The sequence below is a fragment of the Scyliorhinus torazame genome, chromosome 10, assembly GCF_047496885.1.
Source record: "Scyliorhinus torazame isolate Kashiwa2021f chromosome 10, sScyTor2.1, whole genome shotgun sequence".
Classification (NCBI taxonomy): domain Eukaryota; kingdom Metazoa; phylum Chordata; class Chondrichthyes; order Carcharhiniformes; family Scyliorhinidae; genus Scyliorhinus; species Scyliorhinus torazame.
The window spans coordinates 32,120,445-32,146,085 of NC_092716.1; the positions used below are offsets into that span (position 1 = coordinate 32,120,445).

The 25,641-nt window shown below is 45.7% G+C and overlaps 1 protein-coding gene across 1 annotated transcript in view; it reads left to right on the plus strand.

Annotated features, from left to right (window-relative positions):
• Nucleotides 1–25,641, plus strand: part of mphosph6 (M-phase phosphoprotein 6) — a 62,019-nt gene that overhangs the window by 12,893 nt on the left and 23,485 nt on the right. The window contains exon 2 of the mRNA XM_072517915.1: nucleotides 16,763–16,875. Within this exon, the coding sequence (XP_072374016.1) occupies nucleotides 16,763–16,875 (113 nt within the window). The remainder of the gene's footprint in view (nucleotides 1–16,762; nucleotides 16,876–25,641) is intronic.

Below are 25,641 nucleotides of genomic sequence, written 5' to 3' on the forward strand. Positions count from 1 at the left end.
TGTTCCCATGCATCCTTGACCTTCTAGGTGGTACAGGTTGCAGGTTTGCAAGGTGCTGTCGAAGGAGCCTTGAGTTGCTGTACTGGACCAGCTTGGCTAAAGGTCCGGCTAGTTCTATTCCGTGCCATTACCAGTATGTTGTCAGAGCCATAATCTTTGTTCTGAGTCGTGTCTTCAGCTGTTTCTTGGTATCATGTGGAATGAATCAAATTAGCTGAAGACTGGCGTCTAGGATGGTTGGGATCTCGGGAGAAAGCTGAGAGCAATCACCTACTTGACACTCCTTGCTGAAGGAGGATGCAAATGCTTCAGTCTTGTCTTTTGTATGGAAGTGCTGGACTCTCCCCACCATCAAATCTGTAGATTTGGAGGCATCTCCTCAAGTCAGTTATCCACCAGCAGTCACAACTGGATGTGGCAGGACCACAGAGCTTTGATTTGTTCCATTACTTTGCTCTGTTTATATCATAAAGTTATAGTGCAGCACAGAAGGAGGATATCAAGTCTGTGCCAGATTTTTTGAAGAGCAACTTGAGTTAGTTCCCCTTCCTCGTTTTTAGCCCTCACAAACCTGAAACCTTTTATCCTTCAATTATTCATCCAATTTCCTTTCTGATGGCTACCATTGAATCTGTATCCACTTGTCAGGATTCAAGTCCTAATAATTTGTTCTGTAAAATATGGTAATTTCGCTTGCATTGTCACATGGTTCTTTTACTAATCACCTTAAATTTGTGTCTTCTCATTATCGTTATCAATGTCTTTGGAAACAGTTTGTCTTCATTTATTCCACCTAAATCCCCTTCAGATTTTAAACACCTCTATCAAATCTCTTCTTGCCCTTCTTTGGCTTGTGGCAAACAACTCCAGCTTCACCAGCCTATCCATGTAACTAATTCACCATTATTGGAACTATTCTAGTAAATCTCTTCTGTATCCTGTCTAAAGGTGTAGTGAAGTTGTTGCTGGACTTGTAATCCAAGGACCAGGGGGGTAATAGTGCTGTGGGAACCCGGTTCAAATCCCACCATGGCAGATAATTAAATTTATAAAGAAGTGGCTGTGTTCACATGGCCTAATGGATAAGGTATCTGACTTCAGCATGCAGCGTGATGCGATCAGAAGATTGCACGTTTGAGTCCTGCTGCAACCATCGTTACAAATTAATTGATGCAAGTATAGAAAATTAAACATTTTTTAAAAAAACAGACGTTTGATCTCTTGCTCAGTGAGCAGAGCTTCTTGCTAGCCATGTGATGAATTCCACAGTTAGCTGTAAAAGTGCATTACAACCAAACTCTTGACCACCGCAGGAATGCATACAATAATCCCTTGAGCAACTTGTTTAGGAGCTGGAACTAAAGCTCCTGGAAAGACTTCCATTTGTGTCTGATCCAGTATTGAGACTGAGTAAACTTATCATTGAACAGAGCCATGAACATGCATTGCTCCAATTATTAAATTCCCCATGACAAGTTGGAGTGTAGCGACGTTAGCAGTGCCCCTTGGAAGGATAGAAACATTTGGGTGACTTCATTATATTGGTAAAATTTTAATTTCTTATTGTCGCATCTTTCCAGGTTGAAATAATTGAACAGGCAGAGATTGCAGGAAATTAAAGGGACTTTTAGAACTTGCCTTAATACTATGTGTATATAATATGTGTATGGTAGCTTAATGAGGTCTGGCAAACCCAACGGTAAATAATGCAGTTTCTAAGGAAAGATGAATAAATGAACAAAATAGACACAACTCAAAATAATACACCCTCATAGAGACCCTCCTAACAATCGAGACATATTTAAATGTACACTTGCGATCCCAGGACATACAAGGCTATTGGCCAAGTACTGGAGAATGGGATTAGAATGGTTAAGTGGTTGTCTTTGCCACATATGCGATGGGCCTTTTGTGTGTATGATTCTATGACTCTTTGACTTTAATGCAGTACACTAATTTAATAATGAATGTATATTTTAACAAAGGAATGACTTTGCCTACAAAGCAGTCATTGTACTTCCAAAAATGCAACTCATTACATGAAGTACTTTTGAGTTGTTACAAAGCCTATCTACCATCTAAAAGGCACAAGTCAGGAGTGTAATGGAATGCATCCCACTTACCAGGTTGGGTGCAGCTCCAACAACACTCGGGAAAACTCACCATCATCCAGGACAAAGCAACCTGCTTGATTGGCACCTTGTCCACCATCTTCACCATCCACTCCCTCCACCACTGACGTACAGTGGCAGTAATGTGTGCCACTTACACGATGCATTGCAGAAACTCACCAAGGCTCCTTTGACTGAATCTTCCAGACCTGTGATCTCAACCACTTAGAAAGACAACAGCAGCCGAGGTATGGGAACACCACCACCTGCAAGATCCCCTCCAAGCCACACACTGTCCTGACATGGAACTACATTGTTGTTCCTTCACTGTCGCTTGGTCAAAATCCTGGAACTCTTTCTAAAGGGCAGTGGGTTTTCCCATGCACATGGACAGAAGCGGCTCAAGGAGTCAGCTCACCACCACCTTCTCAAGGGCAATTAGGAATGGGCAATAAAAATGTGGTTCTAGCCAGCGATGCCCAAGTGAGACCATTTTATAAAAAAACTAATTCCAGCAATTACATGTTAAGTTGAGAAATACTGACATGTGAACTTAGCTACTGTCAAAAAATACTGATGCATGCATGTATCATCAGAAATGTAATCAATGATACTCCTGATCATCCAGCCTGAGGAAGTGACACAATTAACTGCATTGATGATTTATTGGCACAGTAATTGCAACACGCAGCAAAAATAAAGCACAATGTTGTTTGTTCAGAAATAAAAAGATAAAATATTGAAAGACACAGCAAGTTAGTCAGCATATATGGACAGTCCAACCAACAAGTTACTGTTTCAGGCATTCGGCTGTTATCAAACACTAATTTTTGTTCAATGTTTCTAGCAGTCGCAGATTTTTTTGCTCTTTATTTTGTTTTGAATGTCATTTGGATGATACAGAATCAATGTCATACGGGACTCCCAATGCATGAAGATTTTATTTTCGGAGCTTTTATTGGTGAAATTTGCCATATTCTTTGAAAGCATCATGCCTCTGGTGAAGAATCATTTTGCAGCAGCTTTGAAGACGAGCAAAGCTTCACATTGAAATCATGCATAGGAAAAGTGTGTTGCAGGCTTGTTTCTCTATAATACTTGGAATGGTGATATGAGCAATGAATTGCCTGATCCATAATACAAGACTTCATTGGCTGATCCATATTATATGATGATAGAGGTGTTGTAGTGCAGTTGTAATTATGAGCAGTCCCTTTCTGGAACTGTGTCCTTCAATGAAAAATGTGCTCTATCAGAATGAACGGGCAGAGAATTCAATGAAATGGCAAATTAGCTATTTTATCCACAACTGACCTCAAGTAAATTACTTGTTCTATGTTCCATCCCTGGATCATTCAAATCAGTAAGAGTCCAGTTGATGTTTGATAATTTCAAGCAATACGTTTATTCATTGTAGACTGCTAACCAAGCTAAATCTCTGAAAAGTTGCATTTGACTAATACATTTTACATGCACGCTAGAATGCTCAGTAATTGCTTTGAATTAAAGTTTATGTCCTAAACATATGAGGCATTTTCAAAGCTAACATTGCTTGACAGAAATTGTAGAGCCATCAGCATTTCAACACATTTGTATCATCAGCCCTTGGAATGCATCTGAAAGCCATGTCATTTATCAAAAACAAGGATGAGTGCTAATATAGTGTTGATAACTTTTGGTTGGTTCTTAATTTGGCTCTATTTAATCGCGTTTGCTCAAGAGTCGCCAGGTATCTTTCGACACCGCCACAAGGTTCAGAACTGAATACTGATCAATGACTCGATACACCAGTTAGTAAGTTCAAAAGCAATGCTCATTTATTTACACACAGTCAAATCTACTCATGCATAAACTCTACAAACTAAACTACCACTATTACTAAGGCCTATACTTAGCTTCGGGCGCCCACTCGTCAGAGGAACAATGGCCATTGCTCGGTTCTGAGGCTGCTGGGTTGAGCTGTTTACAGGGTAGCAACTAGGAGTGTCTATCTCGTAGCGTGCGTTGACTTGGAACTTACTTGGTCTGCTGTAGCTGCTAGGCTGGTCTCTTCGCTGAGAGCCAAAGAAGAGCGTTCTCCCTTGGGGGATAGCTTTTATACTCAAAAGGGCTTTGCGTTCTTTTGGGCGGGCCTTGAAATTGGCCTCAACTAATTGGGTCTTTCCCAGTCATCGGTATCCATTTTCCTCCAAAAGAGGGGTGGTTCCCTAATCGTTGGGCGTGTCCTGGTGACTGTCAGTCAGCTTTGGCTTAGCTTTTTCTGGGGACTCTGTCCAAACATTGTGTATCTAAATGTTTCCCTTTTGTCCCCGGAGATGGCTCATTAGTATATAAATCGTTTGGTAGTTTCTGTCCTGTCTGAGCATTTAAGGTTCTAATCAACAGACAGCTTGCACCTGCTTGTTTCTTAACATTGCCCAATTTTCCCTGCAGTCTTTGCAAGTGTCCATTTTGTAATCGGGACGTGGCCATCCCAGATGGCTACAATAGGTAGGGCATCTTTTATTGTTGCAGTAGCTGATTTTAAGGAGTTCTAGCATTTTTACACAATGAAGTTACTTAATACTTTGATATTGATGGTGTCAATTATTTTTAATTACTATATGGCTCTACCTCTGCATTTTTAGACGGAGTTTTCCCTTTGAAGCACACTATACATGAATATATCCTTCTGCCTTACATATCACAGAAACTGGCTATAAAACTGCCATACGTATGCTTCAGATGCTTACCTGTGAAAAGCCAATTACTCGAGTAGCATTCTTACTGATACAGTATCTGCCACTTCCACTTTCGGGCCTGCTGTCCGATTAACCATACAGATAGTAGATGTGGCCTGTATCTTGCAGATAAAATTCTCTCTGCTTCACACAGGTTCTGTAATCTCCTTTACTTAAGCTGCATAAGTGACAGTTTCTGCACTTTTTTTTCTAATTTATTTCCGATTTCCAGCATTTTCACTATTTGCTCTTGTAAATTCTTACAGATTTGTTACATACAGACGACTGAAAATCTTTGCAAATAAAAAAAATAATGTTCGATTGTTTAACTAGGTTAAAACACGGGCAGCACAGTGGTTAGCACTGTTGCTTCACAGCACCTGGGTCCCAGGTTCGATTCCCGGCTTGGTTCACTGTCTGTTCGGAGTCTGCACGTTCTCCCTGTCTCTGGGTGCTCCGGTTTCCTCCCACAAGTCCCGAAAGAAGTGCTGTTAGGTAATTTGGTAATTCTGAATTCTCCCTCTGTGTACTCGAACAGGTGCCGGAATGTGGCGACAAGGGGCTTTTCACTTCATTGCAGTGGTAATGTCAGCCTACTTGTGACAGTAAAGATTATTATATGCAGTTCATGAAGAAAATATGTTTCTTTTTCTTCATCGACATCCATGGTAATGATTATGCTCCATGTTCATAAGGTAATGGAATATTTAACTTGATTCTATCTCATCCCTCCTCTCTCCCACCCCTGCCACCTTTTTCTCCCCAAAGAAAATCCCCTAATCTTTCAGGGGTATCTGAGGTATTCTTGATTAAATTCTTTTCCCCAAGATACCTCTTGGGCAGTCAGCTCTCTTAGGAGTTTGTCAACGTGCACCTCTATTTATCCTTGGCCAAGCTTGGCCCTTTCTCTCTAACTTTCCCCCTATTCTACTGTTTAAGATTTCCTGGCTCCAATTGGATGCATTTTAGCCAAACTTCCAAGTTGCCTGTAATTGCTAGTTTCAAATACCACTGCCCATTTCTCTAACCTTATCTACTCATTGCTTTCCTCCATGAGCTCTGAATCTTCAAATTCCTGGACATCGTCACGACTATGCTTCTGCATTGGACTACTCGGGATTGTACTTCAAGACGCAGCTGCTTTATCTCTGTTTATATTTTAAAGTAACTTTGATCTGCTTCAGCCCTTCTACTGTCCCTGCTGACATGAAGGATCTGAAAGACCCGAATCCCCTGCTGAGCCGACAATTGGACTAGTTCTTTTGGTTTGTCAGCTTCAGCTACAGTGATGAGAATTACTCTGTTCTGGACTGAAGCACAGTTCTCTGCTGCTTCTAGATTGCATGGCGACCTCCAGCTATGCCACCATCTTTCTGTCCCAAAACCGATTCTGCACACTCCTGCGTTTCCTCCTGGAAATTCCTCCAGTGCAATATTTGATACTCTACTCTCCAAGTAGCTTCTGGACCTCATTCGACTGCCCCACCTGCCTCTGAACTTGGACAACAATTTGTTGATGCTCTAATTGACATCATTTACCCATGGCAACTTTAACCCACTATGGGAATATGATTTTAACTCTGGACTCTCTCCTATTGTCGTCGTACCTTACGTAAAATTGAGATCAGAACTATTCCCTGTGTCCTAACTGGCACCAAACCCTATTCACACACCACTCTTGTTCGAAATTACCTGTACTGGCTCTTGGTTAAGCAGTGTCTTGACTTTAAATTCTCCTCATTATTTTCAAATTCCTCCATCACCTGACCCCTTCCTATTTCTGTGATCTCCGTCTCTGTGATCAACCTCCGAGATCTCAGCACATCTCTAATTTTGGTATTTTGACCGTCCCCAATTTTATTCACTCCACCGTTGGTGGCTGTGCTTTCTGCTGCCAAGGCCCTAACCTCTGGGATTCCCGTCACAAACCTCACTGCCTCTCTACCTCACTTTTCTCCTTTAAGACGGCCCTTAAAGCTTGTCTCTTGTGAAGGAGCTCCATATCCCGAAAAGAAATGTGGTAAATTAGATAATCTTGATTTCCCTTCTATAAATTCAATTATAACACCACACCCACAACAAGCTTGGTTCCATATTTTGTTTTATAAATGCCTTTGTGAAGTGCTTTGGAATGTTTTAGCACTGTATAGATGTAAGTTGTTTCCATGGTCTTGATGCACAATGATTTGCTTGACAATTTGCTTGACATTGGTTGGAAATTCTCATTCATACCAACATATGAAATAGGAGCAGAAGTAGGCCAATTGGCCCCTTGAACTTGCTCCACCATTCAATAAGATCATGGATGATGTGTTTGCATTTTGAATTCCACATTCCCATTTACCTCCGATAACCTTTGATTCCCTTACCTAACAAGAATCTATAACTCCCACCTTAAAAACATTAAGTGACACCTGAGGTAGAGAGTTCCAAAGACACACAGCCTTCTGAGAGAAAAAATCATTCACTGCCCTAAAAGGGCAACCTCTAATTTTGGCAAGACCAGTCAGAATCTTGTATACTTCAATCAAATCATTCCTCGCTCTCCGAAACCTTAGTGGAAACAAGCTCAGCCTTTCCAACCTATCCTCCTAAGACAATCTCATTCCAGATATCAATCTAGTAAACCTCCTCTGAAGCATAACATTTTACTTTTATGTTCAATTCCTGTCAGAATAAAGGACAGCATTCTATTAGCCTTCTTAATTACTTGCTGTACCTGCATAATCTTTTCTGTTTCATGCATCAGAACATCTAGAACCCTCCGGGCTTCAGAATTCTGCAGTCGTTCTTCGTTTAAGTAATACTCTGCTTTTTAATTCTACCTGCCCAAGTGAAAAAGGTAGAATAGACGCCCCCCCCCCCCCCCCATGGATCTGTGTAATAGGGGGATTGCCCCCCCGCCCCGACCCATGTAATAGAGAGGTAAGTGCAATGAAATCACATGGTTGAGTGATAGGAATGCACTTAGTGCTTGGAATGCACTCACGTCTCATTGATGGTTTCTATCAGAGTGCCCTGGTGTGGTGGGCACTTGCCCCTTTAGCACATTGCGAGATCCACCACATCAGGTTCACGATTGCTGCAACCAGAAGTGATTCACGCCTACGTGATTCCCAGCCGCAGGTACCGGAGAATCACAGGAGGATAGAGCATAGGGTACCAGGCCTGCTAAATAGATGCAAATGGGTCATTTGCACTTATTTCCATTCCCCCACCCCCCTCGTCGGCGTGCATCGTGGAGCTCCTTCACACTGCCAGCGGGGGGTCGGAGAATCATGTTCGGAATGGCATCTATCCTGAAAAGAAATGTGGTAAATTAGATAATCTTGATTTCCCTTCTATAAAACTATGTTGACTCTTCACGATTACCTTTGAGTTTTTCCAAGTGTCCAGCTATAATCGCTTTAATGAGGACAGGAGTGGGGCTGATGTTTTAGCCTTCGCCTCACTGATTGCGTGCAGGCGGGTCCTGTTGGGGTGGAGGTCAGCTTCTCCACCCTGTGCCTCGGTATGGCTAGGGGATTTGATGGAGCTCCTGTATTTGGAGAAGGTCGAATTTATTTTGAGGGGTGAGAGTAAAGGGTTCCAGTAGAAATTGGGTTTGTTTATATTACATTTTAAAGTATTGGTTACCATCAGCTGGGTGTGGGGGTGGGGGGCTTTTTTTTGTGTTATTGGGGTGTTGGGTGTGAAGGGGGGTTGTCGGGGAATTTGTTGAGTTGTATGCTTAAAATGTTAAACATGGAATCAAGATATTTTCAAAAGAATAAATTCATGGAGTAACGTGAACAAAATTGGGGAACTAAAAGCAGAATTGCTCTAAGGGCCAATAACATAGTAGCATTGACAGAAATATAGCTCAAGCCAGAGCAGAACTGGATACTTAATATCCCGGGTTAGAAGGTTTTTAGTAGAAACAGGGTGGGTAAAACGGGAAGAGGTCAAAGTTTTGCTCAAAGGTGATATCATATTACTCGAACGAGATGCAGTTCCCAAATTAGAAAATGTGGTTGGAGGTGAGAAACAGGAATGGAATGGTGACCTTGTTTGGTATTTATTATCGACCTCCAAATAGTGGGGAGGAAGTGGAAGAGAGCATTTGTAGCCAGATTATGGAAACCTGCAGAGCCAGTAGGTTTGTAATATTTGGGGATTTTAATTGCCCTAAGATAGGCTGGGAAAAGGGCAAGAGTGTGGGGCATGGAAGGGGAGAAATTCCTGAGTGTGTGCAATAGAACTTTCTGGCACAGTACGTTTTCAGTCCTGCCGGGGAGCAAGCTGTGCTGGATCTGATGATCCTAGGAAATGAGGCAGGGCGGTGGAGAATGCCAGAGTGGGGGAGCCATTGGGAAGTAGTGATCATAATATAATACAATTCAGTATTAAGTTGGAAAAGGATAAAAGTCAGTCACAGATTAAGATTGCACTGGAAAAGGGCAAATTTTAGGGGTCTAAAAGTTGAATTGGAGCAGGTTGATTGGAAACACATTTAGGTAGGTAAAACAGTAGATGAAAAAAGAGAGACTTTCAAAGGAGAGACTAATAGGGTGCAAGCTAGGTACATACCCATGAGAAATAAATACGGGGTATCCAAAGCTAGTGTACCCTGGATGACAAAATAAGGAAGAAAAAAAGGCATCTGATACATGATGGAATAATAATAGCAGTAGAAATAAGGAAGATATCAAAATGCAGGAGAGAGGCTAAGGCTGGAATAAGGAAGGCTAAGAGGAAGCATAAGGAAAGGATGGCAGGCTATGCTAAAATAAATAGCAAAATGTTCTTCAAACATATTAATGGTAAAAGACGAGTGAATGATAGAGTGGGGCCCATAGGGACCAGCAGGGTAAACTGCTCACTGAAGCGGATGGTATGACCGTGGTATTAAATGAGTACTTTGCTTCTGTCTTTACCAAATTATAAGATGGTGACAATGGTCCAGTTGAAAATGTGGGTGTTGAGCAACTGAGCAGTAAAGTGTTAGATAAAGAAACGGTGCTAAAAAGGCTGGCAGCACTTCAGATAGAGAAGTCAGCAGGCCCGGGTGGAATACATCCTCGATTGCTGAGAGAGGTAAGGGAGCATATTGTGGAGCCGTTGAGAGAAATTTTCCAGGCCCATCTAAACACCGGATTAGTCCCGGGGTACTGGAGGAGCGCAAATGTGACGTTGTTGTTTAAGAATGGGGCAAAGGACTTCCGGGTGCGGCTATGCAGAGCTAGGTCGCATATTCGGCAGCTCCTGCTTGGAACGGACTTTTGGGCTCTTTTACAGGGCCCCCACGGCATTTGTTTGACATTTCCCGGTGTGGGAAGAAGGCTGCAATATTCCCCCGACAGTGTCCCCCAGGAAGGGTATGTCTCTGGGTTGCCAGACACGGCAGAAACAGTAAAACATTGGGCTGCAACTGCAGGATAAACTGGGCCTCTTCCAGCATGCAGGCGGGGGAAGGGCAAGCTTAAAGCTGCAAGCTGACCTGAGGGCCTGTATCAAAGGTGAATTCTAGCAGCAGAGGGAACAACTGTGAAAAGACCTCATCAAGGCCACTGAAGGGACTTCCGGTTGCGGTGATGCCTAGCTAGCCGCACGCTTCGGCGGCTCCAGCTCCGACGGACCTTTGGGCTCTTTTAAGAGCCCCAACGGGGAATTTTTTGACGACGCAACCCGGTGTGGGGTGTGTGAGAAGGGAGTCCCTCCCCAAACGAAGGAGGAAAAAACCGGCGGCGGCGGCTGCAGCGCGAGGAATCGTCGACCAAAGGGTCAGAAAGAGAGAAGTACAAGATGGCGGCGGAGAAAGCGCAGGCGACATGGGGGCCTGAGCAGGATGAAATTGTGAGACGGTGCGTGGAGCTGCTGAAGAGGGAGGTGCTGACCCCGTTGCTACAGGCAATTGAGGGGCTCAAGGAGACATTAAAGACCCAGGAGACAGAGCTCCGCGTGGTGGAGCAGAAGGTGACAGATATTGAGGACGAGATCCTGGGCCTGGCGGTTAAGACACAGACGCACGAGGCACTTCATAAAAAGTGTACTGAAAGGATCGAAGCCCTAGAAAATGGAGCGCGAAGGAAGAACCTTCGGATACTGGGTCTCCCTGAGGGTGTGGAAGGAGTGGACTGTGGAGCGTACGCAAGTACGATGCTGAGCTCACTGATGGGTGCTGAGGCCCCTACGGGCCCCTTGGAGGTGGAGTGGGCAAATGGATTCCGGCGAGAAGACCAAAAGCGGGAGAACCACCCAGGGCGATAATCGTGCGATTTTACCGCCTTAAGGATCGAGAAGAGGTCCTGAGATGGGCTAAAAAGGTGCGGAGTAGCAGATGGGAGAATGCAGTGGTACGGGTATACCAGGATTGGAGTGCGGAGGTGGCGAGAAGGAGGGCGAGCTTCAACCGAGCCAAAGATGTGTTGCATAAAAGGAAGGTGAAGTTCGGGATGCTGCAGCCGGCAAGACTATGGGTCACGTATCAGGAGAGGCACCATTATTTCGAGACGGCGGAGGAAGCATGGACCTTCATCAAAGAAGAGAAATTGGATCGGAACTGAGGGACTGATGCTGCAGGAAATGTTATTGTTAATGTTATGGTTGAAGTTAATTGAGAAGTAAATTGGGAAGGGGGGAGACATTGGGGAAATGTGGGCGCCGGTGAGGGGGGAAAGACGGGACATAGTTGGAGAATAGGGGAGGGGGAGGGGAAAGGGAGCTGCGCCATAAGAGGCGGGTCAGGTAAAGGGATGTTCCCGCGCCAGAAAGAATAAGGCGGGAAGACAGGCGCAAGGCGGATGGGAGTTCCCCACATGGGGGGGGGGGTCGAGGAGTGAGCAGGAGTAGCCGGGGTCAGTTGAAGTCAGCTGACTTACGGAAGTAATATGGGGGGAGCAATCATGCTAGAAAGAGATCTAGCGGGGGGGGGGACAACTGGGTTGCTGCTGCGGAAATCCAAAAGGAAATGGCTAAAGAGTGGGTGGGCGGGGATGGTGTGCGACGCTGGGGGAGCGAGCGGGAGCGCGGAGGCGGGATATGGGACTGGCCTAGAGAAGGTAATGGCTAGTCGACACGGGAGGGGGGGCAGGTAGCCCCCTAGTGAGGCTGATCACGTGGAACGTGAGAGGCCTGAACGGACCGATAAAAAGGGCCCGAGTGCTCGCGCATTTGAAAGGACTAAGGGCAGACGTGGTTATGCTCCAAGAGACGCACCTAAAGGTGGCGGACCAAGTTAGGCTAAGGAAAGGATGGGTGGGACAGGTGTTCCACTCAGGACTGGACGCAAAGAATAGAGGGGTGGCCATTTTGGTGGGGAAACGGGTAGCATTTGAAGCAAAGAACATAGTAGCAGATAGCGGAGGTAGATATGTAATGGTGAGTGGCAGGCTGGAGGGAATGGAGGTCGTGTTGGTTAATGTGTATGCCCCAAACTGGGACGATGCGAGATTTATGAGATGGATGCTGGGGCGTATACCGGACCTGGAGGTAGGAAACTTGATTTTAGGAGGGGACTTTAATACGGTACTGGACCCGGGGCTAGATAGATCCAGCTCAAGGACCGGAAGAAGGCCGGCAGCGGCCAAGGTACTTGAGGGGTTTATGGACCAAATGGGGGGAGTGGATCCATGGCGATTTCTTAGACCTAGGGCTAGGGAGTTTTCCTTCTTCTCCCATGTCCATAAAGTGTACTCCCGGATAGATTTTTTTGTTTTGGGAAGGTCGTTGATCTCTAGGGTGGAAGAAGCTGAGTACTCAGCCATAGCGGTTTCGGATCATGCCCCACATTGGGTGGACCTGGAATTAGGAGAGGGCAGGGAGCAGAGAACACTCTGGCGATTAGATGTGGGACTGATGGCGGTTGAGGGAGTGTGTGCAAGAGTGCGGGGGTGTATTGAGAGATATCTGGAGGTCAATGACGACGGCGAGGTCCCTGTGGGAGTGGGATGGGAAGCACTGAGAGCGGTGGTCAGAGGAGAGCTGATTTCTATTGGGGCCCACAAAAGGAAAACAGAGGCCAAGGAAAGGGAAAGATTACTGGGGGAGATTTTAAGGGTGGATAGGGAATTTGCAGAGACCCCGGAGGAGGAATTGTACAGGGAGAGGAGACGACTCCAGACGGAATTTGACCTTCTGACCACCAGAAAGGCGGAGGTACTGTGGAGGAAGGCACAGGGGAGGAGGTATGAATATGGGGAAAAGGCTAGTCGCCTGTTGGCTCATCAATTGCGAAAGAGGGCAGCAGCGAGGGAGATAGGAGGAATTAGAGACGAAAGGGGAGACACCGTGCGAAGGGCAGGAAAGATAAATGAGGTGTTCAAGACCTTCTATGAGGAACTGTATAGGTCTCAACCCCCAGAGGGAGAGGAAGGGATGCGGCAGTTCCTGGACCAATTGAGGTTCCCGAAAGTGGAGGAGCGGGGGGTGGTAGGCCTGGGGGCACCGATTGGGGTGGACGAGGTTATTAAGGGACTGGGAAGCATGCAAGCAGGGAAGGCCCCAGGACCAGACGGGTTCCCGGTGGAGTATTACAGAAAATATGTGGACTTGTTGGCCCCGTTGATGGTGAGGACGTTCAATGAGGCCAGGAAGGGGGGGGGGGGGACTCTACCCCCGACGATGTCGGAGGCGACGATATCGTTAATTTTTAAGAGGAATAAAGATCCGTTGCAGTGCGGGTCCTATAGACCCATTTCATTATTGAACGTGGACGCCAAATTGTTGGCAAAGGTACTGGCATCGAGGATAGAGGACTGTGTCCCGGGGGTGGTGCACGAAGACCAGACAGGGTTCGTAAAAGGGAGACAACTGAATGTTAACGTGCGACGACTATTAGGGGTGATAATGATGCCCCCAGTGGAGGGGGAGGCAGAGATAGTGGCGGCAGTGGACGCAGAGAAGGCATTTGATAGGGTGGAGTGGGAGTATTTATGGGAAGTGTTAAGGAGGTTTGGGTTTGGGAACGGGTTTATTAGCTGGGTTAGACTTCTTTATGGGGCTCCAACGGCAAGCGTAGTTACAGGTCGACATAGATCGGAGTATTTCCGACTATATAGGGGAACAAGACAGGGATGCCCGCTGTCTCCATTGTTGTTCGCGTTGGCAATTGAACCTCTGGCCATGGCGTTGAGAGACTCCAGGAAATGGAGAGGGGTGATTAGAGGGGGAGAAGAACACCGAGTCTCGTTATACGCGGATGACCTATTGTTATACGTGTCGGACCCAGCGGGGGGGATGATAGAGGTTATGCGAATTTTGAGGGGGTTCGGGGATTTCTCTGGGTATAGGCTTAAACATGGGGAAGAGTGAATTATTTGTGATACATCCAGGGGACCAGAGTAGAGAGATAGAAGGCTTGCCTCTAAGGAAAGTGGAAAGAAACTTCCGATACCTGGGGATTCAGATCGCTAGGAGCTGGGGAACCTTGCACAGACTTAATCTGACACGGTTGGTAGAACAAATGGAGGAGGACTTCAAGAGGTGGGACATGCAGCCTCTATCGCTGGCGGGCAGGGTGCAAGCAATTAAGATGATGGTCCTCCCGAGGTTCTTATTTGTATTTCAATGTCTCCCTATATTAATCACCAAGACCTTTTTTAATAAAATAGACAGGAGCATCACGAGCTTCGTGTGGGCAGGGAAAGTTCCGAGAGTAAGGAGGGGGTTCCTTCAGCGTAGTAGGGACAGAGGAGGATTGGCACTACCGAACTTGGGCGATTACTATTGGGCCGCCAATGTGGCAATGATACGTAAATGGATGATGGAGGGTGAGGGAGCGGCGTGGAAAAGACTGGAGAGAAAGTCCTGTAAAGGGACGAGTTTAGAGGCCCTGGTGACGGCGCCGCTACCGATCTCACCTAAAAAGTTTACCACGAACCCGGTGGTGGCGGCAACATTGAATATCTGGGGACAGTGGAGGCGACAGAGAGGGATGCGGGGAGCCCTGGTGGGGTCCCCAATCAGGAACAACCATAGGTTCGCCCCAGGAAGAATGGATGGTGGATTTCAGAGCTGGTACCAGTTGGGAATTAGGAGGTGGGAGATTTATTTATAGATGGGACTTTTGCGAGCTTGGGAGCATTGGAGGAAAAGTATAAGTTGCCCCGGGGAAATTTCTTGAGATATATGCAGGTGAGGGCGTTTACTGGACAACAGGTGAGGGAATTTCCGTTGCTCCCGACACAGGGGATACAGGACAGGGTGCTTTCAGGGGTGTGGGTCGGAGAGGGCAAGGTGGCAGAGATTTACCGAGAGATGAGGGAAGAGGGGGAGGAGTCGGTGGGCGAACTAAAAGGAAAGTGGGAAGAAGAACTAGGGGAGGAGATAGAGGAGGGTATGTGGGCTGATGCCCTAAGCAGGGTAAATTCCTCTTCCTCATGCGCCAGGCTTAGCCTGATTCAATTTAAGGTGCTACATAGAGCACACATAACGGGAGCAAGATTGAGCAGGTTCTTTCGAGTGGAGGACAAATGTGGGAGGTGTGGCGGGAGCCCGGCAAACCACGCACATATGTTTTGGGCGTGCCCGGCACTGGAAGGGTATTGGAAGGGAGTGACGGGAGTGATTTCGCGGGTGGTGAAGGCCCGGGTCAAACCAGGCTGGGGATTAGCTCTATTGGGAGTTGCGGAAGAGCCGGGAGTGCAGGAGGCGAAAGAGGCCGACGTTGTGGCCTTTGCGTCCCTCGTAGCCCGGCGCAGGATCCTACTCCTGTGGAAGGAGGCGAAACCCCCCGGACTGGAGGTCTGGGTAAATGATATGGCGGGGTTCATTAAACTGGAGCAGATAAAGTTTGCCCTGAGAGGATCGGCTCAAGGGTTCACCAGGCGGTGGCAGCCATTTCTCGACTACCTAGGGGAACGTTAGAGGGAAGACAGATGACCAGCAGCAGCAACCCGGGGGGGGGGGGGGGGGGTTAGTTTAGTTTAGGTCAAAGATAAAGGGGTTTTGTTACTTTTGTATTGTTAAAAATTTCTGTATTATTGTTGCGTTTGCTTTGTAAGAGGGGAAAAATTGTTATTTGGGAAAAAAATTTCAATAAAACATATTTATAAAAAAAAAAAAGAATGGGGCAAAGGATAACCCAGGAAACTACAGACCTGTCAGTTTGGCATCGATAGTGGGAAAACTGATGGAGGCCATAATATTGGATGAGATAAATATGCATTTAGAGAAAAACAAGTTAGTACTAGACAGTCAACATGGCTTTGTCAAGGGCAGGTCATGTCTGACAAATTTAATTGAGTCCTCTGAAATCACTCTGAACTCTGTGTTTGGTTTAAAGTGGTGCATAGGGCCCACATGATGGTGGTAAGGATGAGCAGGTTCTTTGTGTGGGTAGAAGACGGGTGTGGGCTGTGTGCAGGGGGGCCCCGCAAATCACGTCCACGACTTGAGGGGGTTCTAACAGGTGTCCTCGGATGTCAAGTCCAAGGTTCTGGGTGTGGGGGTGGCGCCGAGTCCGGAGGTGGTGATATTTGGTCTGTCGGAAGACCTGGGAATCCAGCAGGAGAGAGAGGCTGATGTATTGGCCTTTGACTCCCTGATAGCCCGGAGAATTGTGTTGGCAGGACTCGGAGCCGCCGAAGGCAGGAGTGTGGGTGAGCGACCTGGCAGAATTCCTGAGGTTGGAGAAGATCCAAGTTCACTCTGTGGGGGTCGATTGAAGGGTTCATGGATACCTTTCATTGATTTCTTCAAGGAGGATTGAGGTGGTCAATAAGGGGAAGACGGGTGGAAAAATGGGGAAAGTGAGATGTGTTGGGGTGCAGGGGAGGTTCGGGATCTTGTTTAGGTTAATGTATTATATTTTGTGTATATATGTAAAAAGTCTTGAATAAAAATATTTAAGAAGAAAACTATTTGGCTTTGTGGTACTTCAAATCCACAAGATAAAACATTTGATTTAAATTTCTTAGAGAAATTGATGGACTTTTAAAATTTTGCTTTTAGTTTATGCAGAGGAGTTTGGATTCAGAAACTAAGAAACAGTTGGAAGAAGAAGAAAAGAAGATAATTAGCGATGAACACTGGTATTTGGATTTACCAGAATTGAAAGAAAAAGAGTAAGTAATAACTCTTTACGAAGATTCATTAATAATTCCATTTGGGTAAAGTTGCATCATTCTGTCCTGAGCCATTTCAGGTTATTTTCAGGAATTCAAGGATAACTGTTACTTGGAAGTAAGATTGACCAGGTTTACGCCAAAATAAGCAATTTAAAAAAATTGCTGATGACAGTAGTTACTGAAAGATCATACTTCCATCTCTACTATTGAATGTTTTATTCTCACTTTCTTCCATGTGATTCTTTCTGAACGCTTGCAACTTTCCTTTAGGCTAATGCATAGCTTTACCAAGATTAATTCAAAATATTCATTTGACAAAAATAGTGAGCCAAGTTCAAGATGTATGTTTTTAAAAATGTATTTTATTGAAGTTTTCCATTTTAACAAATAATGCAACCAATTCTCAGCACTGGTATAGCATAGCATGAATATCTCCCATACATAAATACAGAAGAGGACCGGAGGACAACAATACAGTTGGTTCAGCATAATCACTAAACCTCCATATGTACCAATAGATACACTAGAGGAAGATAAGGCTATGAAGGCATGGCAAAATGGCGCACACCAACCCACTTGGCAAGTGCCCGCACAACCCATGAGAGTCCAGGATAAGATTTCGTGCCATGTTCGGGCATGCACCAGAACTTGCCTTCCCCCAGTTCCAGTCATATCAGAAGCATCAATAACACATTATGATGTCCTTTTCTCAGGCACAAGATCTGACTCTACCTTTGCAAGAACCAGTTGACGATTCTTTAACCCCAAAATAACAGACAAACACTGCAGAAAAAATTCTCAACAACACTAACTGTAAGAGAATATTTTATATATAAGCACCAGACGTAACAAATCCCCAAACTCCAGCAAAGCACAGCGATCATTCCACACATTTATGCAGAGAAGACCAAAAATATTCATACAACTGGTTCAGATTACAATCAATGTGGTCAACACCACCCAACACATTAACAATGACAGGATTTTTAAAAACACCACAAAGAGCAGAGATCTCAGGATAATAGGGTACCAAGATACAGCCATGAGCACAAGTTCCCTGGCACATGCCCCTCACCTCAAGGCAAAAAAGGAAATAGCTGCTTGCTCAAAACCTCACTCAGCCTCTCAGGACATTCTGGCCAAAAAGGAACATTCCACGCATAGGGGAACAACAGGATACCGACCACTGGGCAAGACATGGCCTGGCACTGTGCACTCTCGCACTCCGGTGTCAGTAAACCAAGGATACCCACACTATGCCAAGACTCACTACACAACCAACCTCACTTCTCTCTAACCACACCAGAGACACAGCACCAGCCCTGTAAACTGCCCAAAAAAAGCAACACCAGGATTAGCCAAAGAATGCAAGACAAAGACTAGCACCAGAGACCATTGAAAAAAGGATACCACCAGCAGAACAGTGTAGCCTCATCTGAGTCAGAGCACTGGCTCCCGTGGGGAATCTCGGCTTCAAAAGAGGGCAACCAGGAAGTCACTATACAAGAGCACTTGGAGGAGGGTGCCTATCTTCCCCACCTCAGCCTCCACTTGCACAGAAGGACTCCAAAAGCACTAATCCACAGCTCTCAGACTCTCACACAAACACACAGATGACAGGTCACTACCTCCACTGTGAAACCTTATCTTGAGATGGGTGACAGACTAGGGACCCCAAATGGAGACAATTTGGGGAAGGGAAACTCACTCCACTTCCCAAAAGACCCTCGGCCCAACCCAGGTAAACACAGTTACCCCTGTCCTGCCCTACCCAATCAAGCAACCACTGCCACTACCTGTGCAGCCAGGTGAATATTGAATCATAGAGCCCTCATAGAATCATAGATCCCTAGTGCAGAAGGAGGCCATCAAATCTGCACCGACCCTCCAAAAGAGCACTCTACCGAGGCATATTCACCCGCCTATCTTCGTAATCCTACCTAACCTGCACATCTCTGCACTGAGGTAGGAAACCGGAGCACCCGGAGGAAACCCACGCAGACATGTGGAGAATGTGCAAACTCCACACAGACAGTCATCCAAGGCCGGAACCCAACCCAGGTCCCTGGCGCCATGAGACAGCAGTGCTAACCACTGTGCCTACAAGGATTAACCGGCCACACACAGGCATGCACAATTATACATTTTCTCCTACTCCAACAACTCCAGAGATGCTAACCACAGAGAAGAATCACAAGGAACCCAGTCCTCTCGAGGACACATGATCTGTCCGGACTTTCATGTGAGATAAGCCCTGATTCCATAAACCCAAAATAACAAAAATACAAAAGAAAAATACGACACTGATAGTTCTGACGGCTTTCCTTCGTGGCCTTGCATGGCCATACCAATCATCCACTCACCACCCTGCCGTGGCGCTACTCATCTCTATAAGCGAGATAAGGGGTATCTAAAATATACTCCCTCTTTGTAAATGCAAGGGTTACAACACATTTAAAAAAAGGCAAAACTGGATAGATATTGCACAACCTTCATGTTACACTACCAACTCAGTATGGTTTTCGCCATACAGGGCCAATAGGTGACCACTACCTCTGTGCTCATATATCGTACACCCTTGTCACAAAAACAGACAACATAAAATCAGCGGCATAGTCACAAGGGAATAAAGTTCAGGATTATTGATGAACAGCAGTATAATAACACCATTTACGGAGCATGGAAAGGCCAAAGCCATGACAGCATCACCAAGTGGCATTCAGGACCCCTCCAAAATTCCATTTAATTACTGGCACCGCCACTCCATTGTCTTGAAACCCAAACAGCAAGAGACCTAGGCCCCAGTGGGAGGCAATGATCCGATGTGTCCAGCCACCTCCAATCCCTCTTGACGAGCATTGAAGCGAAGACTACGCAAGATCAGTGTTCGGGATCTCCGACCGACCCCAATCCTCGAAGACTGGATGCAGTGTGCTCCATGGAACTCGAAACGCCCAGCCTTCAAATCGAGATTGTGAAAGCATTGCAGCCAACTCTCATTCGATCAGGAATTCGTCTCAAAGACCAGGTGCACAAATACTCCCTGTCTGGCCCCATCTCCCCGAAGAGATGGCTAGGGAATTTGCAAATGCACTCGTGATAATTTTCCAAAATTCACTAGACTCTGGGGTGGTCCCGGCGGATTGGAAATTAGCAAACATGACACCGCTGTTTAAAAAAGGAGGTAGGCAGAAAGTGGGTAATTACAGGCCAGTGAGCTTAACTTCAGTAGTAGGGAAGATGCTGGAATCTATCATCAAGGAAGAAATAGCGAGGCATCTGGATGGAAATTGTCCCATTGGGCAGACGCAGCATGGGTTCATAAAGGGCAGGTCGTGTCTAACTAATTTAGTGGAATTTTTTGAGGACATTACCAGTGCAGTAGATAACAGGGAGCCAATGGATGTGGTATATCTGGATTTCCAGAAAGCCTTTGACAAGGTGCCACACAAAAGGTTGCTGCATGAGATAAAGATGCATGGCATTAAGGGGAAAGTAGTAGCATGGATAGAGGATTGGTTAATTAATAGAAAGCAAACAGTGGGGATTAATGGGTGTTTCTCTGGTTGGCAATCAGTAGCTAGTGGTGTCCCTCAGGGATCAGTGTTGGACCCACAACTGTTCACAATTGACATAGATGATTTGGAGTTGGGGACCAAGGGCAATGTGTCCAAGTTTGCAGACGACACTAAGATGAGTGGTAAAGCATAAAGTGCAGAGGATACTGGAAGTCTGCAGAGGGATTTGGATAGGCTAAGTGAATGGGCTAGGGTCTGGCAGATGGAATACATAGGATACATAGAATTTACAGTGCAGAAGGAGGCCATTCGGCCCATCGAGTCTGCACCGGCTCTTGGAAAGAGCACCCCACCCAAGGTCAACACCGCCACCCTATCCCCATAATCCAGTAAACCCACCCAACACCAAGGGCAATTTTGGACACTAAGGGCAATTTATCATGGCCAATCCACCTAACCTGCACATCTTTGGACTGTGGGAGGAAACCGGAGCACCCGGAGGAAACCCACACACACACGGGGAGGATGTGCAGACTCCGCACAGACAGTGACCCAAGCTGGAATCGAACCTGGGACCCTGGAGCTGTGAAGCAATTGTGCTATCCACAAGGCTGCCATGCTACCAAATACAATGTTGACAAATGTGAGGTTATCCATTTTGGTAGGAGTAACAGCAAATGGGATTATTATTTAAATGATAAAATATTAAAACATGCTGCTGTGCAGAGAGACCTGGGTGAGCTAGTGCATGAGTCGCAAAAAGTTAGTTTACAGGTGCAACAGGTGATTAAGAAGGCAAATGGAATTTTGTCCTTCATTGCTAGAGGGATGCAGTTTAAGACTAGGGAGGTTATGCTGCAATTGTATAAGGTGTTAGTGAGGCCACACCTGGAATATTGTGTTCAGTTTTGGTCTCCTTACTTGAGAAGGGACGTACTGGCACTGGAGGGTGTGCAGAGGAGATTCACCAGATTAATCCCAGAGCTGAAGGGGTTGGATTACGAGGAGAGGTTGAGTAGACTGGGACTGTCCTCGTTGGAATTTAGAAGGATGAGGGGGGATCTTATAGAAACATATAAAATTATGAAGGGAATAGATAGGATAGATGCGGGCAGGTTGTTTCCACTGGCGGGTGAAAGCAGAACTAGGGGGCATAGCCTCAAAATAAGGGGAAGTAGATTTAGGACTGAGTTTAGGAGGAACTTCTTCATCCAAAGGGTTGTGAATCTATGGAATCCCTTGCCCAGTGAAGCAGTAGAGACTCCTTCATTAAATGTTTTTAAGATAAAGACAGATAGTTTTTTGAAGAATAAAGGGATTAAGGGTTATGGTGTTTGGGCCGGAAAGTGGAGCTGAGTCCACAAAAGATCAGCCATGATCTCATTGAATGGTGGAGCAGGCTCGAGGGCCCAGATGGCCTACTCCTGCTCCTAGTTCTTATGTTCTTATGAATCGACCAGGAAATTGACACCATACAATGGGGTTTCCAAGGGCTGAGGGCAAGCCCCCACCAAGGAGACTGCCCTATCCAGTAACAGGATTCTCTTCTCCGCTTCCACTATTCTCTGAAGGATAGTTCGCAGTTCATCAAAGTGAGCACCAAAAACCTGCACCACCTGGCAGCCATCATCCTGATACTACCAACGGCACCGCCGAGGTGTAGGCCCGCTCACCAGCAAAACCGTCACTGCAAATTGGGCCCCACCCCAGCCACCTCCGACTACTTCAATCAAGCCAGGACTTTTTGGCTTAAGTCAGCTCCTCATCGCCTAAACCTGGCCAGGATCTTCCAGGGACATAGCACAGGACATATATAGCAAAAACAAATAATTATGGAATGTGCATCAGGATTTTAAACAATGGATTAAAAGATGAACAAAGAAAATTACAGCACAGGAACAGGCCCTTCGGCCCTCCCAGCCTGCGCCGGTCCAGATCCTTTATCTAAACCTGTCTTCGCTTTTCAAAGGATCTACTTCCCTCCGTTCCCCGCCCGTTCATATATCTGTCCAGATGCATCTTAAATGATGCTATAATGCCCGCCTCTAACACCTCCGCTGGCAAGGCATTCCAGGCACCCACCACCCTCTGCGTAAAAAAACTTTCCACGCACATCTCCCTTAAACTTTCCCCCTCTCACCTTGAAATCATGACCCCTTGTAATTGACACCCCCACTCTTGGAAAAACCTTGTTGCTATCCATCCTGTCCATACCTCTCATAATTTTGTGGACCTCAGTCAGGTCCCCCTTCAACCTCCGTCTTTCCAACGAAAACAATCCTAATCTACTCAACCTTTCTTCATAGCTAGCACCCTCCATACCAGGCAACATCCTGTTGAACCTCCTCTGCACCCTCTCTAAAGCATCCACATCCTTCTGGTAATGTGGCGACCAGAACTGCATGCAGTATTCCAAATGTGGCCTAACCAAAGTCCTATACAACTGTAACATGACCTGCCGACTCTTGTACTCAATACCCCATCCGATGAAGGCAAGCATGCTGTATGCCTTCTTGACCACTCTATCGACCTGCGTTCCCACCTTCAGGATACACTGGACCTGAACTCCCAGATCTCTCTGTACATCAATTTTCCCCAGGACTCTTCCATTGACCGTATAGTCCGCTCTTGGATTAGATCTTCCAAAATGCATCACCTTGCATTTGCCTGGATTGAAGTCCATCTGCCATTTCTCTGCCCAACTCTCCAATCTATCATTTTGCTGTATTCTCTGACAGTCCTCCTCGCTATCTGCAACTCCACCAATCTTAGTATCATCTGCGAACTTGCTAATCAGACCACCTATACCTTCGTCCAGATCATTTATGTATATCACAAACAACAGTGGTCCGAGCACGGATCCCTGTGGAACACCACTAGTCACCTTTCTCCATTTTGAGACACTCCCTTCCACCACTACTCTCTGTCTTCTGTCGCCCAGCCAGTTCTTTATCCATCTAGCTAGTACACCCTGAACCCCATACTTCACTTTTTCCATCAACCTGCCATGGGAAACTTTATCAAACGCCTTACTGAAGTCCATGTATATGACATCTACAGCCCTTCCCTCATCAATTAACTTTGTCACTGCCTCAAAGAATTCTATTAGGTTTCTAAGACGTGACGTTCCCTGCGCAAAACCATGCTGCCTATCACTGATAAGTCTATTTTCTTCCAAATGTGAATAGATCCTATCCCTCAGTATCTTCGCCAACAGTTTGCCTACCACTGACGTCAAGCTCACAGGTCTATAATTCCCTGGATTATCCTTGCTGCCCTTCTTAAACAAAGGAACAACATTAGCAATTCTCCAGTCCTCCGGGACCTCACCCGTGCTCAAGGATGCTGCAAAGATATCTGTTAAGGCCCCAGCTATTTCGTCCCTCGCTTCCTTCAGTAACCTGGGATAGATCCCATCCGGACCTGGGGACTTGTCCACCTTAATGCCTTTTAGAATACCCAAAACTTCCCCCTTCCTTATGCCGACTTGACCTAGAGTATTTAAACATCCATCCCTAGCCTCAACATCCATCATGTCCCTCTCCTTGGTGAATACCGATGCAAAGTACTCATTAAGAATCTCACCCAACTCCTCTGACTCCACGCATAAATTCCCTCTTTTGTCTTTGAGTGGGCCAATCCTTTCTCTAGTAACCCTCTTTCTCCTTACATACGAATAAAAGGCTTTGGGATTTTCCTTAACCCTGTTAGTTAAAGATATTTTGTGACCCCTTTTAGCCCTCTTTATTGCGCGTTTGAGATTTGTCCTACTTTCCTGCTATTTCTCCAAAGCTTCATCAGTTTCAAGTTGCCTAGATCTTATGTATACTTCCTTTTTCATCTTAGCTAGTCTCACAATTCCATCCGTCATCCATGGTTCCCTAATCTTGCCATTTCTATCTCTCATTTTCACAGGGAAGTGTAGCAGAGTAGCTCACAAAAACACAGCTGCTCCTGTGCTCACATCATGTGACCCCTCTTCCCCCCCCCCCCCCCCCCCTTATTGGATCCTAATAAGCAATATGTGGGGCTCAGGAAGGGATGTTTTCAATAATCGCTTAAATGATTGGTTATTCCTTCTGGGTTAAAATCCAGAACTTCCCAGGCCTAGAGAGTTATTAGTTTTTGTATGTATTGTGTGCAACATCATCACTAAAAAATCATCACAATCCTGCCTTGGATTTTAGTTATACTCATGTAAATGGGCTCTCCAAAACCAAAGTGAGCTTGAAACTGTAGCTACGGTAAGATAAATAGTTCAGCACAAGATTTAAAAACACTTATAATGTACAGTTGTGTTTCAGATATCAGGAGACCATCATCCATAATCCAGCTCTTGGCATTTACATTGATAAATCTGACTCCTTTATCCTGGTGGCAGATTTGTAGATGCAATTTTTTTGTGATCCAAGAGACGACAATCTCGATGAATTCAACTGCAACAGCAGTATAGAAGCAGTGTTAGACTACTGTAGTAATAGTACAAACAGCTATTTATCTCATCCTCCTTATTGATGATCTAATTGTTTACAAGATGAGAGATGTTTTTAAGAATGTGCATGAAAGTTATCAAGGAACTGCCGTTATCAAAGAACACAGAGGAAGATCAAGTGTAAGTGGGTCAGGTAAGAGACCCCATTAGTCCAGTTAGTGATAAAATCAAGTGTGGAATGTTCTGCTCCTGCAGGAGATGAGGAAGGAGACGGGTGAGCCTAAGATTTGGTGGGTTAGTGTCAGGATTAATACCCGCCACCTGGGCTGCTGACAGCTACCTCACTGCCCTTGCTCCTGAACCGAATGGCTTTCTTTTTTTTTCCTTGCGCTCTCGCTCTCTCCTCCCTCACTCACTCACTCACACACTCTCTCTTTCTTTCTTTCTTTCCTACCTACCTCCCTTTCAAGTAATTTAAATGTTTTTAATAAAAATGTCTTAGCAGATCAAATAAGTCTGCTTTACGATTTATGATGCATATCATAGAATCCCTACAGTGCAAAGAAGGCTATTCAGCCATCAAGTCTGCGCTGACCCTCTGATAGAGCACCCTGCCTAGCCCCACTCCCCCGCCCTATATCCATAACCCAGTAATCCCACCTAACCTTTTGGACACTAAGGGGCAATTTAGCATGGCCAATCCTCCTAACCCGCACATCTTTGGACTGTGGGAGGAAACCAGAACACCCAGAAGAAACCCATGCAGACACATGGAGAAAGTGCAAACTCCACGCAGTCACCCAAGACTGGAAT